The sequence below is a fragment of the Fringilla coelebs genome (assembly GCF_963513975.1).
Source record: "Fringilla coelebs genome assembly, chromosome: 13".
In the NCBI taxonomy this organism is placed as follows: Eukaryota; Metazoa; Chordata; class Aves; order Passeriformes; family Fringillidae; genus Fringilla; species Fringilla coelebs.
In genome coordinates, this window is record NC_140039.1 from 15,781,563 (window position 1) to 15,800,636 (window position 19,074).

General features: G+C 49.6%; 1 protein-coding gene across 1 annotated transcript in view; it reads right to left on the reverse strand.

The window, feature by feature from the left end:
- Positions 1 to 1,051: 1,051 nt before the first annotated feature.
- Positions 1,052 to 19,074, reverse strand: part of PRICKLE2 (prickle planar cell polarity protein 2) — a gene marked incomplete at its 5' end in the record, with an annotated part of 102,466 nt that continues 84,443 nt past the window's right edge. Inside the window, 5 exons of the mRNA XM_084214484.1 lie at positions 1,052 to 2,201; positions 12,409 to 13,272; positions 15,854 to 16,040; positions 17,686 to 17,889; positions 18,529 to 18,666. Coding sequence (XP_084070610.1) covers positions 1,333 to 2,201; positions 12,409 to 13,272; positions 15,854 to 16,040; positions 17,686 to 17,889; positions 18,529 to 18,666 — 2,262 coding nt within the window. The 3' untranslated portion in view covers positions 1,052 to 1,332. The remainder of the gene's footprint in view (positions 2,202 to 12,408; positions 13,273 to 15,853; positions 16,041 to 17,685; positions 17,890 to 18,528; positions 18,667 to 19,074) is intronic.

Sequence of the window (19,074 nt, forward strand, 5' to 3'; positions counted from 1 at the left end):
GCAGAACCCCAATGGATTAAAGCACACAGAGAACAAACTCACATCCACCAGAATACAACACAGCTGAGCCCTATGCAGGGGCCCTCTGCCACGGCCAGGGGCTGGGCTGAGCCCCCCAGGGGACGAGCCCTGGCCACAAACAGCCCCCGAGGGCAGAGGGCATCTTGCCAGGCAGGAGGGGCCCGAGGGGAGCAGTTTGCAGGTGTTCTTATATGTGGTAGGCAGGAGGCAATACTGAGACTTCCACTTGGTAATGAACAGCAGTTAACCCAGGAGACTAGAGCACCATAAGACAAGTCTATATTCAAAACAACGTCATGCTGACATCACACAATTGCACCATTTACACTTTATTTACTCCAAATAATAGTTCAATGTTTAGTAACTTCAGCGTTCTCTACAGAGGTGTGAAATTCCTTCTCCAGCTTTGGTAATTTACAATGTTGCAGACATTTGGTAGTTCTGGTCTTTCCTATTTAATAATAGTAATGATTAAAAAAAAGGCCCTTTTGCAGCTGTCAGGGGTTCCTGTATCTGACTGATGGAGTGTACCTGCAAATCATAGGCTTCAAAATGCCACTGAGGCTTGTCAAGATTTAATGAATCAAAAAGCATTCTGTTTATTGACCAGGATCAAAACAAATAAACAGAAAAAGAGGGTTAAAACAAAAAAAGCCCTGAAAACCAATGAAAACTCAGACTCTCACTGATAAACTTAAGTGATGATGAAATGGAAAGGGGGGTCCAAAGTATTGTTTGGTTAGCTCTGACTGAAAACAATTCTGAATGTGCATGCATTTTCCCAGTGACTCCTAAGATATAGAAATTCCTCTGATATTACAAAATACAAAAATATTTTCTCCAAACTCTCATTTACATCGCATTTACAACAATCATGGAAATAACTTAGGCTCCCACACTGTCCAAGAGACAAATCACCTACCAACATGGCTAATGGAAAACAAAAATGTGGTGGAAAGCAAAACCTACCAGCAAACTGATGCTGAGAGTCAACAGTGGCAACCAAAATGTACGGACAAACAGAGCTCAAGGGGGTGGCAGTATCTGGGAGAAGGAAGAGAAACTACTGGGTAAATATTACAGGCTAAAGTGAACTTTTAAAATTTTTATCTCCAAAGTAAGATGTGCAAAATATATTCACTGTGCCCAGGATTATGACTATTTATAGAAGCCGGTCTACAACCTTCTTAACAAATCCCTACTCTTCGGGCCTTTTTTTTTTTTGTTACAATAAAAGCACTTACATGATCTAAAACAGTGCAAGATCGTGAGTTAATTTACATTCTCCCAAGGTGCCTGGCAAGGATGCCATTAGGATATGATGCAGTTCTTGCTCTTCTGTCTTTTCCGGCTGTGCAACTGTCCCCTGGCCCCCACCGTGGAAGACTTGGGCATGCTGTACGAGCCGTACTTGTGCAGCAGCTCCTCGCTGGTCACGTACCGGAGGCGGGCAGGCTGCGGGATGGGCTCCCCGAGGAAATAGCCCTCGTTGTCGGACTCCGAAGAGGAGGAGCAGGTGGAGCACCAGTCGTACTCGGCAAAGTAGGGCCCCCATCTCTCGCCCAAGTGGTTCTGCAAGGCAAGATCCGACACCGTCCGCGGACAGTGGCCGTAGACATCCCTGCAAGGACCCTGCTCCATCGTCTCCCTGCAGCTCCTCTGGTGCACGAAGGGGTCGTAGTCGTCCCTGGCTCGGAGCGAGGGTCTCTCCTTGAGGCGGTAGCACTGCTCGCTGGCCAGGTGCAGGGCGTTGTCGGAGCGGGAGCGCCGGGAGCGCCGGGGCCGGTGCGGGCGGTAGTGCCGCTCGTCGTCGCGGAGCACGGTTCTGCGCCGCGTGCGCTCGCTCATGGGCGCGTGCCTGGGGATCTCCTGCGGGCCCAGCTGCCCCCCGGGCACCCCGCTGCCGTAGTCGAAGCTCTGGTGCATCCGCCCGTGCGACGGCCGCTCTTGGTAGCCGAGGGGGCTGGCGAGGTCGTGCAGGGTGGGCTCCATGTCCTGGTACTGCGGCACCGACAGCAGGCTGCGCACGGACTCGGCGCTGCGGAACTGCATGGAGGAGTTCAGCGTGCCCATGTTGCTCATCTTCTCCGAGACGTTCATGCCCGAGTCTTTGCTCAGGTCAGGCATGGAGAACCTGGAGAGGTGCTCCTGGCGCTTGGCTCCACCGTCTGCTGAGAGGCCTTTGCAGGAAAAGGTAAAGGGGAAAAAAAAAAAAAGAAGTTAAGAAAGAGAATTTTCTGTCATTTTCTGTCAGCGGAGATGCAGGGTGGAGGCTGGTTTTTGCCCGAGACTTTTGCTTTAAAAAGTAACTCCGTGGTATTGATCCTGTCCTGAAGAGCCCTTTTTAAGAGGAGGACTTTAATTTTTTTTAAAGAGCAGGCAGTTCCTCCCTTGGGGAAATCACACCAATTTAAGGTGTTTTGAGTTGGACTCCAAGCTGCTTTTCACGACTTCCTTTCCCATATGTCTGTACTGTCTGTGACTTGATAGGAATAACCAACGATGCCAGGGAGAAATCATGCATCAGAGGTAGGCTGAGGCCTCCTGCACACCGGGCTAACTAGGGTGCCATGATCCAGCACTCACACCTTCTGCAATGACAACACATTTTGGAGGACTAAACAATGTCAGTGGCAGATGAAAACGCGGCCACTGACTTAATTCAGGGTTGTCACTGTGCTACACCTCACAGGTCCCTTGAATGACACCCGTGGAGAGATCAAAGCTGCAGTTGGGTTTCCCAGGAAGCAAGGAAACGCCCAAGCACCAGAAGGTCTGCTGGAGCTCCCTGTGAGCAGCAGGACAGTGGGAGGGTCAGACTGTCCCTGCAGATATCCAGGGAGTTGTGCATGGGCAGGAGCCAGAAACATGAGCTCCACCTTGATGGGCTGCCCTGCTTGGGAAGGTGACCCATTAGCTCTCTCCAATGTGCCAACAAGCCCTGAGCTCAGGCAAGATGCTTTCCTTCAGCCCAGGAAGCCTTCACCTGGCAGAAGGGAAGAAGTGGGGTATCTGCTCAGCACCTGCCTGTTAACAAGAAACTCAATGCACCCCACGGTGCCCTAGTCCTTGACCTGTTTCATGGGTGTTTCCTGACTATTTTCTGAGTATCTCCCTGTTGGCTTGACAACTGGCAGCAGTCACTGGTTGCACTGCAAGCCGTGGACAAGCTGTTTCGCAAGTAATTTCAAAGAAAATCCGTTCCATCCCAAATCAAATGTGGAATGTTTGCTTTGGCATCCTTCTCCCCATCCCTTCTCCCACAACAACCCGGTGCAGACCAAACACTGTGCACCGTCAGCAGAATTTCCAACATGAGGCACAGCCTTTATGCAATCACCAACAATTTATGACTTTGTAAATTAATTATAAAAAATAACAACCCAGCCCACAATTCAAGAATAAAGCCTTTTTTTCCCTTAACAAAAGCTGTTTGCATTTCGTCAAGAGCTTGGCTCCTTTCGCATTAACTGCTGCTGCTAAACCTGAACAAGAACAAGGGTTGCTGTCACTATCCCCACTCATGAGCTGCTTTAGGGTTTCCTTGGGCTCAACAGATCTTGTAAAGATGGGCAGAGTTTTCCAGATCCTGCTTTTGGTGGCATCAGGGAAAGCTTTAGCCATTACTGGCCCTTACATGGTTTGGTTTTGCTCACTGAGTTCCAGCTTCTTTGCTTTTCTGTTGTTAATGAGGATGTTTTTGGAGTTTATGATTACAGAGGAAGGTAAAGTGAAGGATCTGTGAACGCCAGAGGAGGAGGGATAGGCTGGGTTAAAAACAAGGGAAAACCATGTTTTTTTTGAACAGGACACACTTTTCAAGTCAACTTAATGCTTTCTTTTTTCCTCCCTAAGTCACACTGACTTTGAGTGAGCAAGCCCAATCCCACCCACACTCCCGTTATGTTTCTCCTCCTCACTGGAGCTGCGATTTTCTTCCTGTGAACCCAGTGAAGATGTGACCCATCTGTCACATCAGGCACTGCTCCCCATGTCCCCTCCAGTGCCACTGTGGAGGAGCCCAGCAGCCCCTGGGGAGGGAAAAGCAACGTGGGAACATGCGCAAAGACTTCCTGAAAAGCCGGAGCAACAGCGGGACTGCCGGCAGAGCTGATCACAATGAGAATCATGGCTGTTGACAGCCCAATGTGGCCTTAATCACATCTGTCACACAATAGCTGACACCAAGGAAAATGAGCCCTCGGTGACATTTATGCAGCACTTCATTAAGGGAGGCGGTGCAGCTCCGCAGTAAGAGTGAGCAACAGCACTGCTGTGCAGAAATACAGCTCCAACACCACAGGATGCTTCTGTGCCATCAACACATTGATTTTGGCAGCATCATTAAAAAGGGGCTGACCTTGCCTCACTCACAGGGATGTGGCATGAGCTGGTGCTTTGCTCCCAGCACCAGCCATATCAGATGCTACCTGTGAGTCTCAGCTGCCCCTCACAGCCACCTCCCTCCTGTGGTCCTGCATCCAGCAAGAACAGGACGAGTGTCTGGGCACAGGCTCTGGAGACATGGCAAGAGTGAAACAGTACTTTTGAATTAAACAAGACGTATCTGCATCCTTCACATCACAGACAGGAACGATGTGGCCAAGATCAAGCAGGACAACCAGGACGGAAACCTGTTTCCTTTTATGTAGAGTAAAGCAAGCTGTGATAAGTGAGGTGCTCGGGCTTGGGAAGGGTAGAGCCAGAGCTTCACTGGTTAAGTTTGTGCAGGACAGGGGTCTGCAGCCCCTCACACACCTCCAGCAGACAACCATGAGTGCTTTAGTCTCTTCCCCTTACAAGGCAGCACAGGGCAGTGTGTTCAGACAAGGATCCTGTGACCACGTGAATGGCTCACGCTCAGAGTGCAAGCTTTAATCAGTCATGGGGATGTTTCTGGCTGATCATTCAGACAGCTTGATTATAATTAAGCACAAACATTCTGAGATCTTGATTTGCTGGGAAAATGCTGATTGTAAGAGGAATCCAGCACTGAACATGTCCATCACCGTTCCAGCACACAGAACTTGGGGTGTGATGAAGCCTGTGCTCAGGAGGCTCTGATGCAAAGCCAGTCCAACATCCAACAGCTTTATCTCTCCATATGACAGAGTGGAAAAGGCTCAATGCTGAGGGCAAAATGTGTCCTCCCAGGTAGACTGGGCAGGCTGCACATGCACAAGCCTTTTTTTGGGAGCCACGCTTGGAAGTGACCCAGCAAACCGTGCAGCTGGGAGAGGGAAACTTTATTTTACTTGCTCATGGTGACAGAGAAGGATTTATTCCACATCTCAGGAGCAAAGCTGTGCTTTTCCAGCTGAAGGCACTGAGAGCTCTGCGTGGCTCTTATAGTGCCCAGGTCCAGAATGCAGTCTACAATCCTTGCAGAACACAAAGGTGTCTCCAGGCTGAATATTACATTTATACCAAGCCATCATGAGCAGGGCTAGGCCCAGATTAGTCTTTCTAAGGTCTCAAAATGTCCCTCTCTATGGCTCTCTGTGGAGCCACAAGACCTCAGGAGGAATAGTGGGAACAAGCCAAAAGTGCTCCAGTCTGACTGCAGTGAGATCAGGAGATAGCAATAACCATTTGTCAAAAAAAATTTCATCTAGAAAACATGACCTGGGAATAAAGTTTTAAAGAGCAGAGGTTGTTTAGTCTAGAGGAGAGAAAGCTGAAGGGGATATAGTAACAACCTTCAAAGGCAGAAAAAATGCTTGCAAAGAGGAGGGAACACATTCTCCAGGTCTGCTGACTCCTGCAATGGAAGTTTTAGATTGGAGAAGAAAAAAACTCTTGCTGTGTAACCCCAGCAGAAGGTGACTGGGGCAGGCTCTGGCACTGGAGGGTTTCCCTGGCACCCAAAGGCAGTGAGTGACCAGGCACATGCAGGGTGTTTCCAGATTGCTGGTCCCACACTGCCCTGGATGGGGTGAATGTGGCACCAACCCATGTGTCCTGAGGTCATTTGCCATTCCAGAGCTACACCCATCCATGAGGCCCCACCTTCTTGAGTTGCCAGTATTTATGTGCAGCGGTTGCAGCTCCTGCTTAATGAAGTGTTTAATCTGGGAACACAGCTAATAATCCAAGAGAGCTGTAGTCTGGAAGAGCACATGAGATGAGACCCCACCAGGCAGCCCTGACTTTCTGCCAATGAAGAAATGTGAGATTCTGTTTCCCAAGGTCATCCAAGGGAGCAGGAGCCCTGCTCTGGCCCGTGGTGTGGGATGGCTGATACCACATCACCAAGACCATTCCAAGGGTGCAAACCCAGGTATAACATGCTGACACCACCCAAATCTACTTCTGCATGATGCTCTGAGACTCTGAGCACATCCACTGTTGGCTGCCCCAGAGGCTCATGCACTGGAAGAGATGCTATTGCTGCCTCCAGCACGGTGCTTTGTCGGTGGCCGTCCTGGAGCCAGACTGGTGCCAGCACCACAGCACACACAGACACAGCAGGTTTTTTTGCTGCTGCTCTCCACTGCATGGGGCTGCCAGGCTCAATATTTCACCCTGGAGCCATGGAAACGTGTGCTTTTCCAATGAGCACAAGGGAAAGCTGCAGCTCGGCTGTGGGTGCTTGATATAGAAGTGGAGCTAGGCTGCAGCACCAAGAAAACCAAGCAGGTTTCTGGGTAACATTCAGGCTCACAGAACACCCTGTACCATCCCCTCTGAAGTCTGTCCCCACCCCTCCTGAGAACCATGTTTATCCCATAAACACTGCCAATGGAATTAACACCCGAATAAGCAAAGCCACAGCACAAAGATACCCCTGGAGAACATCACCTCTACAACCTTGCCACAACAAAGCACTCGGAGTGCTGCAGTCCCACTGTGTGCTTTGCTAAATGGGGGCTGCAAGTTGCATTATGAATTATTAAAGCAGTCAGCAGATGACAGCAGAGAGGCCCCAGAGAGAGCGTGGGCTGGGTGTGAGGCTGGGAATGGAGCCCCCCATGAGGGGAAGCAGCTCCCAGCCCCCATTAAATCAAACTCCCCGTGAAGCTGCGCTAACACGGGGTGAGCCAGCATCCCAGTGCAGGAGAGCACCAACCCAGGAATGCAAAATATCCTGACACAGGATGTTGCAAACAACTAGGGCTTTGCTGACGCTTGCTTCTTGCCTTAACATTCATCACAGCAGACACACACATCTGTGCATCACAGCTCTCACCACAGAGCCCCACAGATGTACCTGCCAGCACCAAAACCCAGCACCCAGCCCCAACAGCCAGTGTTTAAATGCAGCTAGAGATGCACAGGAGGATACAGCACAGTGTCTCTTGTGTCCAGCCCCCTATTCCAGAGCCTTCTCTCTCACACAGCATCAGGCATCCTCACCATCCCTCACACAGGGTTTATTTCAAGGTCAATCTGTAGAACTAAAAAGAAATTTAAGAAGAAAACAGCCTGCACAGAGCTTTGTTTATAGCTCAGCCTCGTCTCACTTCTGAACGACCTCAGGGCATGAAGAAATAAAGCAGAACTTTCATGTAACTGGAAATCATGGAAAATAAACAATTTGGGGGAAGGCACAGCCCCCACCAAGTAGGTCACAGTCCCACCATCCTCCCATGGTATGTCCCCATGTGTGACCCATGGATGTCATTGGGTATTTCCCACTCAACCAGTCCTTTCCAGCTTGGTGGAAGAAGTCCCTTGCTGCTTGGAAAAGAGTTGGATTTTAACCTAGAAGCTCCCCTATAGCTCCTTTGCCAGCACTCCCATCTCCTGCATCCTCCCCAGCTGATGGCCAACAAGCCATGTTGGGGATGTTCCTTCCCCCAGTAACATCCTCCAGAGTCCATTTTGGTTGTCCCTCTGGTTTGCATTACCCACCTGCTCTGCACTGTCCTTCACTGAAGGGATGAAGACATGCAAGGGGGTGGCCCCCACAGCAGGCACACCAAACCTCCCAGTGTTGAGTGGCAAAAGGTAAGTGAGGAGGAAAAGAAATGTTCCTGACAGTTTTACAGTCATTTAGCATTGGGCCTTTGGGGCGGAAAACCTTTATCTTCACATCAGTTTTTGAAATTATCTGTTCTGGACTAGAAAATGTTATACCTGTGCCTCAAAATTGCAAGAATTCCCCCCAGGGATCTGATCTTCCAACTTGGAAGCAGTTTTGTGCTGGCTGTGTCTGGGAGAAAGGGAGTGATAAGAACATGGTGGAGAGCTGGGACCCTCTTTTTTTTCATAGAAAAACTCAGGAACAGCCAAATGTGTCACTTTGTGCATTGCATAACTCAGCTGGAGCACTTGGGGCAGCCGCCCTCTCCAGCCAAGGGGAGAGAGGAGCACATGGGGAGGGAGACCAGCATCCAGACCCCTCAGTGCCATCCCTGAGGGTGTTCAGGAGCTGCTCCCAAGTGCAGGAGAGGCTGGGTTAATGAATGTCTCTCCAGAAAATACAACCCTGGCCCTTAGTCAGGGCTTACCCTCACCTGCCCTGAAGCTTTTAGCTCCTCTGCAGGCAGAAGAAGAAAAGGGACTGGAGGCAGATGATGCTGTTCTGTCACTCTGCAGCTCAGACAGGCAGGGATCAGCCCTGTTCCCTCTGCTTTCTGGTTATATCACAGTTGTCTAGTCCTGGAAAAACAAACTATTTGGGGCCTTTGGGCATCACACAACCAACACATGATGACAAGCACAATGTGTGCCATACAAATGAAATCACATTCCATCCTGTAATAGCACCAGTTTAACATATTTTTAAACTGGATTTATGCTTGTGACAGATGTTCCCCTCACCCAAACTCATTTTCTAAAGAAATCCTTACAATTTGTTTCTCCTTTTGCATGCAGCAATGTCACCGTTCAACATGACTTCTACCTCCAAAAGGCTCCTGCTCTCTGTAAGCAGCACACAAAGGGACTGTTCCCAGAGAACAACATTTAGCCTGCAGGTACTTTCTCAAATGGGCTATTTGACCAGCTGTTGTTTTGTGGAAATAACTGCTTGGAATCAGCAGAGTTCGGCTCCTTATTTCCAATTCCACTGCCAGGCACACGCAGCAACTGCAAAACCTTTCTGGAGGGAACACAAACACAGGGAGTAGGGCTGATGGGCCAAGTATCTTTTGGGAAGTGATTAACCTCTGGTAGGATCAGGCTTCTCATCATGAGCAAACCTTCCTGGACAAATTCCATCTTAGCATTGTCCCAATTGCTTAATGCAGGAAGCTACAAGGCAACCATTGCCACAGGGTCCACTGGTTTTTGTTCTTGTTCCTGCCATTAAAAAACCCCAACAACCCAAAACCCCCAAAAGTAGACAAAGGAAGCACAATATAAAAGATAATATAAAAGAAAATCAGCAAAAATGAGCTCTCTCTTAGAAAACAGGCTGAGAAATACTGTTTCCTTTTTGCTTCTCCATCTAATGGCCATGTAGTGCAGAACACAGTCTCTAAGAAGCCGCAGCAGATTGGAGTCTGTTGTAGCCTTCAGCTGATGGCAGAATAGGGATTTTCAAATAGAAACATGGAATGGAAGGAGATGCCCTCCACCAGCGGGAGACACTGCCCTTTGCCACTGGATGTGCTTAAATCCCATCAGCACTTGTGGCAATGACACAAGCACAAACCAGAGGACAGCAGAGACACTCCCACCTAATTCCAACCCCAACACAGAGCACAAGCAGGGTCACAGCCACCTCTGCCACTCACATGTCTGCTGTTGCAGCTCTGCCCATGGTGACAGCAGAGCACTGTAACCCAGCACTGTAAGGGCACGTGCCCAGGATTAACGTGGTGTCTCACCTCTTTACTAACCCATGGGGAATTGGCTTTAAAGTGATTAAATAGAGCCTTTTGGTAAGGTAGAAACCTGGGGTCTTGCAGGAGATTGGGGTCATGTAGATCTTGACCCACACAATGGCTGACCCTGAAATATTACAGGGAGCAACATCTGCTCACGGCAGGCAGCCTTCCGGCCAAAGGACAGGGATTAGTGCTGCACAGCCCTGAGTTATCTGCATTGCTGACTGTCTCCAGCTAATTAGCAGTTAAGTCGTAGTAGAAACATCACAGCAAAATCCGCTGCCAGGGAGGTACCAGCTTTTCACATGTGCTCTCCAGGTCAGGGACTGTTTGCCCTTCAGCTCCCTATAAAAAACAGACTGTTTTCAGCGATGCCATAAAACCTTAGATGGATGCGGTGTTAATTATTTCAAAGTGAAAGGTGGAGCAACTCTGCAGCACTGGTAGCTCAAAGGGACTTTGTATGTGGATGCCTGGGAGGTTCTGGCAAAGGGTGGAGGACATGGGGTGAGCCAGACCCCAGGCTGTGGTTGGGGGAGCTCTGTGGGGAGCTCAATCAGCCACAGCAGACAGTGCAGGGATGGGAAAAGCCAGGCACGGGGGGCTGTGCCCTGACATCACTTGACCAAAAACCTGCTCTCTCACAGATCTCATCCAGGTCACCAAATCTCCCTGTCCTCAAAACACTGCCAATTAAATGGGATAATTGTGTCCTCCATAATTGCAGACATGGCCCTGGGGGAGCTGCCTGTTGCTGCTGCAGTGCCCCTAGCTCAGCTGAGCCAGCTCTCAGAGCAAGGAAAATTATTAGAACATTACACATTAATAAAAATATTATCACCTCACTCTGCAGAGAAACTATGAACACTCACTGCAAGCCCCATCATGCTGAGCATCTGCTCCAGAAGGCTGGAACACAGCAAGCCATTAAGGCAGTCACTGCCCCTGAGGAAACTCAGACTCTGGCTCTGTAGGGTAGATAGATGCCTTTGGGAGGTCTCTCTCCCAGCATTTTAAAAAGGGGATTCTAAAATGAAAGGCAGAATGATTTTCACTTTGATATGGAGGCCTTGCCATATTTTCTGTGTCTTGACCTATATCCCCAATAACATGTTACACTTCAGCTCCAAAGCATGCAACAACCTCTCCACTGCTCAGGGATTGCTCATCCAAGCTTGATGTTGCTCAAGACTCTTTGTACTGATGGGGTTTACACAACACAAGTTTTCAGGAACACAAAAGGCTTTGGAAATGTGGAGCTTTGCTTAGGAAAACCCTGTTTTGGAAAGCAATTCCCAATTCCCTCGCCATTTCACATCTACTTTTCCTCTGTGTATATCTGAGACTGTTTAAGCAAAACCCTTCCCAGCTCATTAGCTTCTCCTCTCCCCCCCTGTTTTTCCACTTGCTGGATAGGGAGATCCTGGCTGAAACAGAGATCATTTCACATCTTGGCATGGGGCTGGCAGCTTCCCTAAACAAACACACCAAACCCCAGATGAGGAGGCACGGGCATAGCAGAGCAAACCTGTCCATCCAGGCAGGGCAGAGCCCAGAACCGGGATTCAGGGGGCTCAGGGCTCTGTGGGCTTGGCAATCCTCACCACCCATTGCCAGCAACTGTGGGGGATCCTCAGGACCAGGCACAAACACCCCACAGGCCACTCCCTGCCAGCAACAAGGCAGAAGGGCTCCGTTTTGCAGGGGTTCAGATGCAGGACCTGCCCAAATCCAAGCAATGATTGGTTGGAACAAAGAAAAGCCAGGGGAGCTGCAAAGAAAAAGCAAGGCAGCTTCTCTGGTGAGCAAACCAGGCTCAGTATTCACTTTTCTGAGTAGTTCTGTGCTGAGGGACGTGGGAGCTGTGGTGGGCGAGCAAAGCAGAGCAGGCTGCAGGAGGACAGAGCCTGCCCAGCACCAGCTGCAGACCAGAGCCTGTGCACACACACACCCATCCCTGCAGCCACGAGTGAAACCCAAACATGTTTAGGGTGAGAGGACTGAGAAATATGACCCTGGGATGTGCTCATGAGAAACAAGCTCAGCCTGATGGGACAAACATCTTGCCTGGCTTTTCCCTGCAGTTTCTACCAAGGGGTTGGGGAAGAGGAATTAAAGAGCTGTGCATAGAGGGGGAGGAATTTCTTTTAACTAGTCACGTGCTTGAGGACTGCATAACATTCAAAAGGGGTTAACCGGGACTATTTCAAGGCATTCAAAAACAGTTTTAGCCTGCAAGGGCAGCTGACAGCAGTCCTTCAAGTGCTGAAAGCTGGAATCTGCCTCTGTGTTAGCCGTTGGCCTTGATTTTCCCGCCCTCTTCACAAAAGGGAGGATTAAAGAGTTTCAAAACATTTGTTTTGAGCTGCAGAGAAAGGCCAGCCATCTATAAAGCTCTGCATTTGGTAAACAAGCAAGCAAATGGAGAGGAACTGTCAGGCTTGCTGGGACCTGGCAGACAAGCCTGTGTCACTGAGCAGTGGTCCCCAGGCTTGGTTACCCTCATATTGGGAAGACACCAGAACACAAGGCATTCAATGGAGGGCGTGCTGGGGTGGTCTCAGGGTGGCAGGAGCAGGGGTGACATACCTGTAGCATTGGGGTGACATACCTGTAGCATTGGAGAGTGCCAGGGACTCCATGGAGCCCCGAGGAGTCTGCTCGGTGGGCGTCAGGTCCTCTGTGAACTTGAGGGCATTGATGGGGTGACGGGTGCGGCACTGTGACGCTGGCATCCCACCCTCCTCTTCCTCTTCATACTTGGGGACTTTGACACTTCCTCTGGTCTCTGGGAAGCTCTGGTTGGACATGTCACTGTAGCTCTCCTGCGAGCGGAGCCTCCCTGAGTAGTAGTCCTCTCTGCAGTCCTGGATGAAGCTGCCACCGTGGCTCTTCATGGCCAGTGAGGAGCTCCTCTTTTGGTTGCTGAAGTGTTTTGCCCATAAATCCGACTGCGAGCCTGGGACCTGGGTAGGGTTATAGGAGGTTCTTATGTTGCACTGGCTGAGAAGCTGCAAGGGGGTTTGAGACTGGCTTTGCTCCATTTTGCCCCCGTAGTGATAGAGCTCATCCCGGCTCCTCCACAAGTGGTCCCTGTTGAGGCTGGGTGTCTGGCTGGCCAGGCTCAGCAGGTCCATCTGCAGGGACAGCGGGTCCACGTCGGTGGAGAGGCGGTTGGAGGTGACCTGCAGCTGGTTGCAGGGGCTGCGCGCCCCCTCCTCGCCCTTCCCCTTGTTCTTGCCGATCTTGGCACTGCGCCGCGATTCCTTGGCTCGCGCGCTCTGGAAAGCCGAGTCGGAGGAGTCGGAGCCGTTGGGGTCATCACCGATGCTGCAGGCCCTGGAGCAGAAGATCTGCCCCTGCTTGGGCAGGAAGGGCCGTCCCAGCAGCGACTTCTTGCACTGGGCGCAGCAGAAGCAGGTCTCGGTGGCGTGCCAGTGCTGGCCGTCGTACGTCATCTGGCCCTGGTCAATACCTTGGGAGAAGATCACAGTGTCAGGGTCACCTACACTGGATGGGCTCTTGAGCAATCTGGTCTAGTGAAACGTGTCTCTGCTGATGGTGGGTGGCTGGAATGAGATGACCTTTAAGGTCCCTTCCAAGCCAAACTATCCTGTGACTCTGTGAACCCTACGAGTGACATGCACTCAGCCTCACTCTTGAAAGCCCTTTTTCAGGATTTTTCTGATGCAGGAAGTTAATCCCATTTTTAATTCCTCCCAATTCTAATTCCAGGCCTTTGCTTGGGAGTTACTCAGTATTGGGAAAGGCAGCAGAACCATGCCTCAAGCTATATTCTATTAAATGGGGATATTTCCGATCATAAAGCAAAGGAATGCAAGACGTTCTCCATAAAGTCCTTGAAGTAAAAGCAATATGCTGCTTGTTAAAAAAAAAAAAAAAAAAAGACTCCAGCTAAACCATAATGAGGAATTTGTTCTGCCTTGGGTAAGTATGTAACAGAGCAGATGACACCCCTGTCCCTTGCTGCTAACTGCGGTCCCATCCTAACTTTATTCTGGCTTCAAAAGAGCTGGCCCCAGGGGTCAAGCACACACCCTTGTCTTGTACCCAGCCACATTTCCTGGGTTGCTTCACCAGGCCCCCCTTGGGTTCAGTAAAGGAATTGACACAGACAGTCTGTCTCTCTCCAGCCAAATCCCAGGGAGCAACATCTGCACAGTGCTCTCAGTCAGAGCCGTGAGCAAAGCTCCAGAGGTTTCAGTTACAACATCTGCACGCTTGTTTAAGCTGCTGTTGCTGGCCAAAGCCCCTGCTGCCCCTGTTCCCTGAGGAACTGCCACTCACAGTGTGGGCTGGCTGGCACGGCAGGTCCTACACCACATGTGCACAGCACGTGCCTGTACACCCGCTGTGGGGCCAAGTGCTGCCAGGTAACTTATAAATGAACACTATGTTAATGGTCTGGTTTATTCCAAGCTAAATTAGGTTTAGTATAATCGGTTTTTTCCTCCTCTTATAGGGAGCAAAACGCTTTTATACAGTTGGGAGTGCTACACTTGTGGGCAAAAGAGAGACAAGTTGGTGGGTGGGATTTTATCAGCTCCTTTTCCACTGCCCAAAGCCATCTTGCAGAGGAAGGAATGCAGACTCCATACTCCATCCTCACCTACCCAACGCAAGCTTTATAAGGCTTCACCACGTGGTTACCTCTGATTTATGTAGCTTGTCAGCACAGTGCTCAGCTCACTACTATGAGAGACTTGCAGCAAAATGGTTGCTGTCCCTCCTCTGCTAGAAATGTGCAAATATGCACCAAACCAGACATTTTACCCTGAAAATGTGACAGTCAGCAGGCTTTAGCAGGCCAGCTGGAGTGAAGGACAGCAGATGGGGGAAGCACAAGAGAAGGGACCATGCAAGAAACATTATCAGCTGCTTCCTCACCTTTCTGCAGCTGAGCTTTTGGGAAGGATGTGCTGCAGGTCACAGTAGATGCATCCTCCAAGTGTTTCACTGAAAACCCTGTGTTTCCCCTCCCCGTGCCATCTGGCTGCTGCACAGCAGGAAAATGTTTGGTTTCTTTTCCTCTGCAGCATATGAAGTATTTGAACAGCTCACCTCCACGGACAAAGGAAGGACTGTCTGGTTGCTCACTGTGCTCAGCCAAGTGGCAAAGGGAGCTGGGGAGGGCAGCAAGGGGCTCCCCAGCCCACCCAGCTTGGGGACACCTAGCCCCTTGACTGAAGTGCATTTTAAATCACTGTTCTAGAAACACAAATTGACCCTGATGCATTATTTCTTTCTCTCTGAGAACATCTATCTGCAAGCTGATTGAAAAAGGCCCAGAAACAATAATGATGCCTAATGAACAAGTATCTTTTCTGACAGTAGCTCATCAAATCATGTGATCCTTTGCCAAGCTTGGATGGGAAAAACCTGAGTCAAAGAGGCAGGCTGTTTACAGGAAAATGAGATTTAAAGGGAAAAAAATGTGCCAGAGAAATTTTATTATGCCAGAGAAAGCTTTCGCTAGCTGCCATTGCTCCTGAAGTTGCCCTCTGATAACCTGACTACAAAAAGGGATAAACAGTGGTTTAACCAAACAAATCACCACATCACCTCCTTGTGGGATGAGAGAGAGGCATAAGCACATTTGGTTGTCCCAGCCATGCACAGTCCTGGGGATGCCATGGGACAGAGAAACAGCAAGCATTTCTCACGGCAGTTTGTGAAAATTTTTAGGGAGTTGTAAGGATGTGATAACTTGTTAAGTATAAACAATCTGCAGGTGGTATTTTTCTACTTCGTCTTTCTGTTCTTCTCAAGGATGGTGTATGAGGAAGACATTTTTGTTGGTTAGCCAATCAAATAGAATCTATCATATCACTCTATAAAAACCACGTGGTTCTCTTGAATAAAGCCTTCTTTGCACTTTCTACAATACTGCCTCCTGCCTGTTCCTGTGTTATTCTGTGTCATCCTGTGTTATTATGTGCAAAAGTGATGCAGTCCTGCCCACAGCCCCACGGTGCTCTTAATGCAAGAGCTGCTGTCGGCAGCGAGCGCCGCAGGCCGTGCCCTCCCGCACGTACCGATGTGCTGGGCGCAGGTGTCGCAGTACTCGGCGTACAGGGACTCGAAGCAGCTGCAGCAGTAGGGCCGCCCGTCCTTCATGATGTAGCGCTGCCCCCCCAGAACCGTCTCGCACTCGAAGCAGCAGAAATGCTTCATGTGCCAGTGCCGCCCCTCGGCCTCGGTGCACTCGTCGGCAAAGATGATCTGCAGGAGGAAACGCAAGCGTGGAGAGGAGCTGGTCAGAAAAGGGACCCGGGATGCAGACACCGACCTTTGTGTCTCCTGCCCTGCATGGCAGCTAGGCCCCTTTGTTGATGCACCCTCTAAATTTTACAGCTCACTCCTCCAGTCCTGCCGTAGTTTGGTTTGTGGCAGGGGCACCCATCATTTCTTAGGAAAATCCATTAAAATGCAAATTCCTCAGAAGTGTGTTAGTGCCCAGACTACAAAGTGTTAAGGCAGAACTGCAGTAATGTGCTCGTGAGCTCACCCATCAAACAGAGAGGTCGATCAGGGTAATAAACACACTTATATACAACCTATCGATCTGGTGGGCTTCCGAAGAACAGAACAGCTGCTTACTGGAACACATTTACTCATCTATGAAACAGGGACCTGACCCCAAAGGATGAGCAAAAACACAAGGAAAAGTGGCAGCTCTCTGGAGGAGAAAAATGGAGGTACCTTGGCCTCTCATCTTGCTGCTACCCCAGCCTGGGTGTCTATAAAAGTGAGTGCAGTCATTATACCAGTGGGGAAACTGAGGCACAGAGCGCTGTTAAGGATGAGCTGGAGAAGCAGCCATCTAAAATGTCTTCAGCAGATTGTTGTTTCTTCTTCTTATCCCCACCCTATCTCAACTCCCAAAGCCAAGGGAGCCAGCAGCCCCAGATCTGCTCCCTGGTTCTCTGCGCTGGCACAGGGTACACCAAAAGCTTTTCCCTTGCAGATCCTCCTACTCCTGAATTACTGTTTCTCACAATTAGTACTTGATGTTTTAGGAGAAGAAAAGTATGCTGAAAATTGAGCTGAATGAAAGAATTAAATGAGAATTTGCAGGGATAAAAAATACATGAAAAAAAAATTACCCAGCCTAAGCTACAAAGAAATAGAGCCAGTAGAATGGTTAGGGTTGTCTTTCACTGGTAATATTACAAATTTAATTGGATACATACATCAATGCTCTTTATATTTGAAGTGCATATAGCCTTGGATATTTACTATTACATGCTTACAAGGATGGGACGCGGTATTTTATAGTACATACGGTTTTCCACACTATGGTTTTCATAACTTTAAAAACCAGAACAATTTCCTTCACCAGCCTTTTAAACAGAGACTGACACTTGAGAAGGGCTCAGAGGCAACTCTGTATGGTTTTCTATCTCAGTTTTGTATTCTATTTGTTCAGCTTCCTATAGCCTGCTAATCGCCTCTCTCAAAACCTATTTCAGCTCGGTGTGTACTCAGACATGACTGACTTGTAAGAAATACAGCACTCATCCCACCAGGGGCTGCTTCTGGGGAAATGGAGGAGAAGGGAAGATCACCACACCCAGCTGGGCTAAAATCACAAAGAGAGGGGGCTGTGTTTCTACTGGAAACACTCATGGAAACCCCCCAGCTTCCTGTGTGTAGATGAGGCCCTAAGTCTTAACAGTCCTAGGCAGACTGCAACTAAGAATATTTGAAACCTCAGGAAAAGCTTGCTCGAACTCTTGGCAAAACCAAGACATCAGTTTCGTGTGTATGTCTCCATGAAAAAGTCAGAGATGGAGGGGAAATGTCACCCAACCCTCCTGTGCCACAGCAGTGGGCAGCAGCGCTCATGGCAGGCGCTGTCTCTTACCTCATCGCACGCGGCACAGCGGGGCTTGAGGCACTCGGCGTGGTGCCTGCCACAGTAGATCTTCCCATCCTGGTAGAAGTAGATCAGGTCGACCAGCAGCTCGTTGCAGACACTGCAGATGAAGCAGGGAGGGTGCCAGCACACACCGTGTCCTGCTCGTGAGGCGAAGACGGCCATGTCCCCTCCATTGATCTGGCCGCCGCACTGTCAGAAAAGCCAGGGTTTAATGGAGGAGTGTGGGTGACTCCACTGCTACCCATCACCAACAGGATCCTGCCCTGCATAATGCCAGGAGATAAACTGACAACTCCATGTCAGATATCCTGAAAGGTGCCCTGACACCCCAGCAGTCACACCTGGCAGGGCCACAGGCAGATGCTTGTTTCATGAGCGTCACTAAATCGTGTAATGGTGTGACTTGGAAAGAACCTGAAGATCAACTAGTTCCAATCCCCCTGCCATGGGCAGGGACACCTTCCACCACACCAGATTCCTCAAAACATCATCCAATCTGGCTTGAACACTTCCAGGGATGGAGTAGTCACAACATCCCTAGGCAACCTGTGCCAGTGCCTCAACACCCTCACAGGAAAGGATTTCTTTCTAATATCTAATCTAAACATGCCCTCTGTCAGTTTAAAGCCATTCCCTCTATCAATAGATGCTCTTGTGAAAAGTCCCTGTTCAGCTCTCATGTAGTCCCTTTAGGTACTAGAAAGGTTTTCAAAGCACCCCAGAACCTTCTCTTCTCCAGGGTGAACAGACCCAATTCTCTCAGCCTATCTTCAGAGGAGACGTGTTTCACTTGGTGATGCAGGTACCAATTTATCAGCCACTACTCACCTGCTCACAGATGGCTCCTGTCATGGTTACAGGGAATGGCCGAACATTGCCTCTCCCTAAATTTTCCCTCTTCCTCTGGTTGCTGAAGAGTTTGAGCTCCCTCTTCTCCTCCTCATCCAATGAGTTGCAATAGCGAACCTAAAAAACACCAGTGATGCTCAGTGCCTGGGGTGTCCTTGGCTTACCACCCAGTGAAGCACCATTCCATGGGCCCTGCACACCTCTGCCCTTGGCTGTGGGGAGGCTGGACAAACAATGGGCTTCAGATATCAGGGGTTTGGTCAGAATTTCAAGAGATTGAGATGAGAAAAAAGGGCAGAAGGGTTGTTGCTCTTTGGGTGCTCTATTTGTAGAAAAGTCTTAAAAGTTGGGTTCTCAGAGACCCACCCAGACCAGCAACTGGACTGATGGGTTTTCCTGTGTTCTCCATCAGTCTCCTGTGGCAGAGGTCTTCCTAATATTCCACTGGCATTTCTGGAGCACAGACCCTTTTCTCTGCACAAAAGACAGAGTTCCAGTGACTTGACTATTTTTCCAGCACAGGAT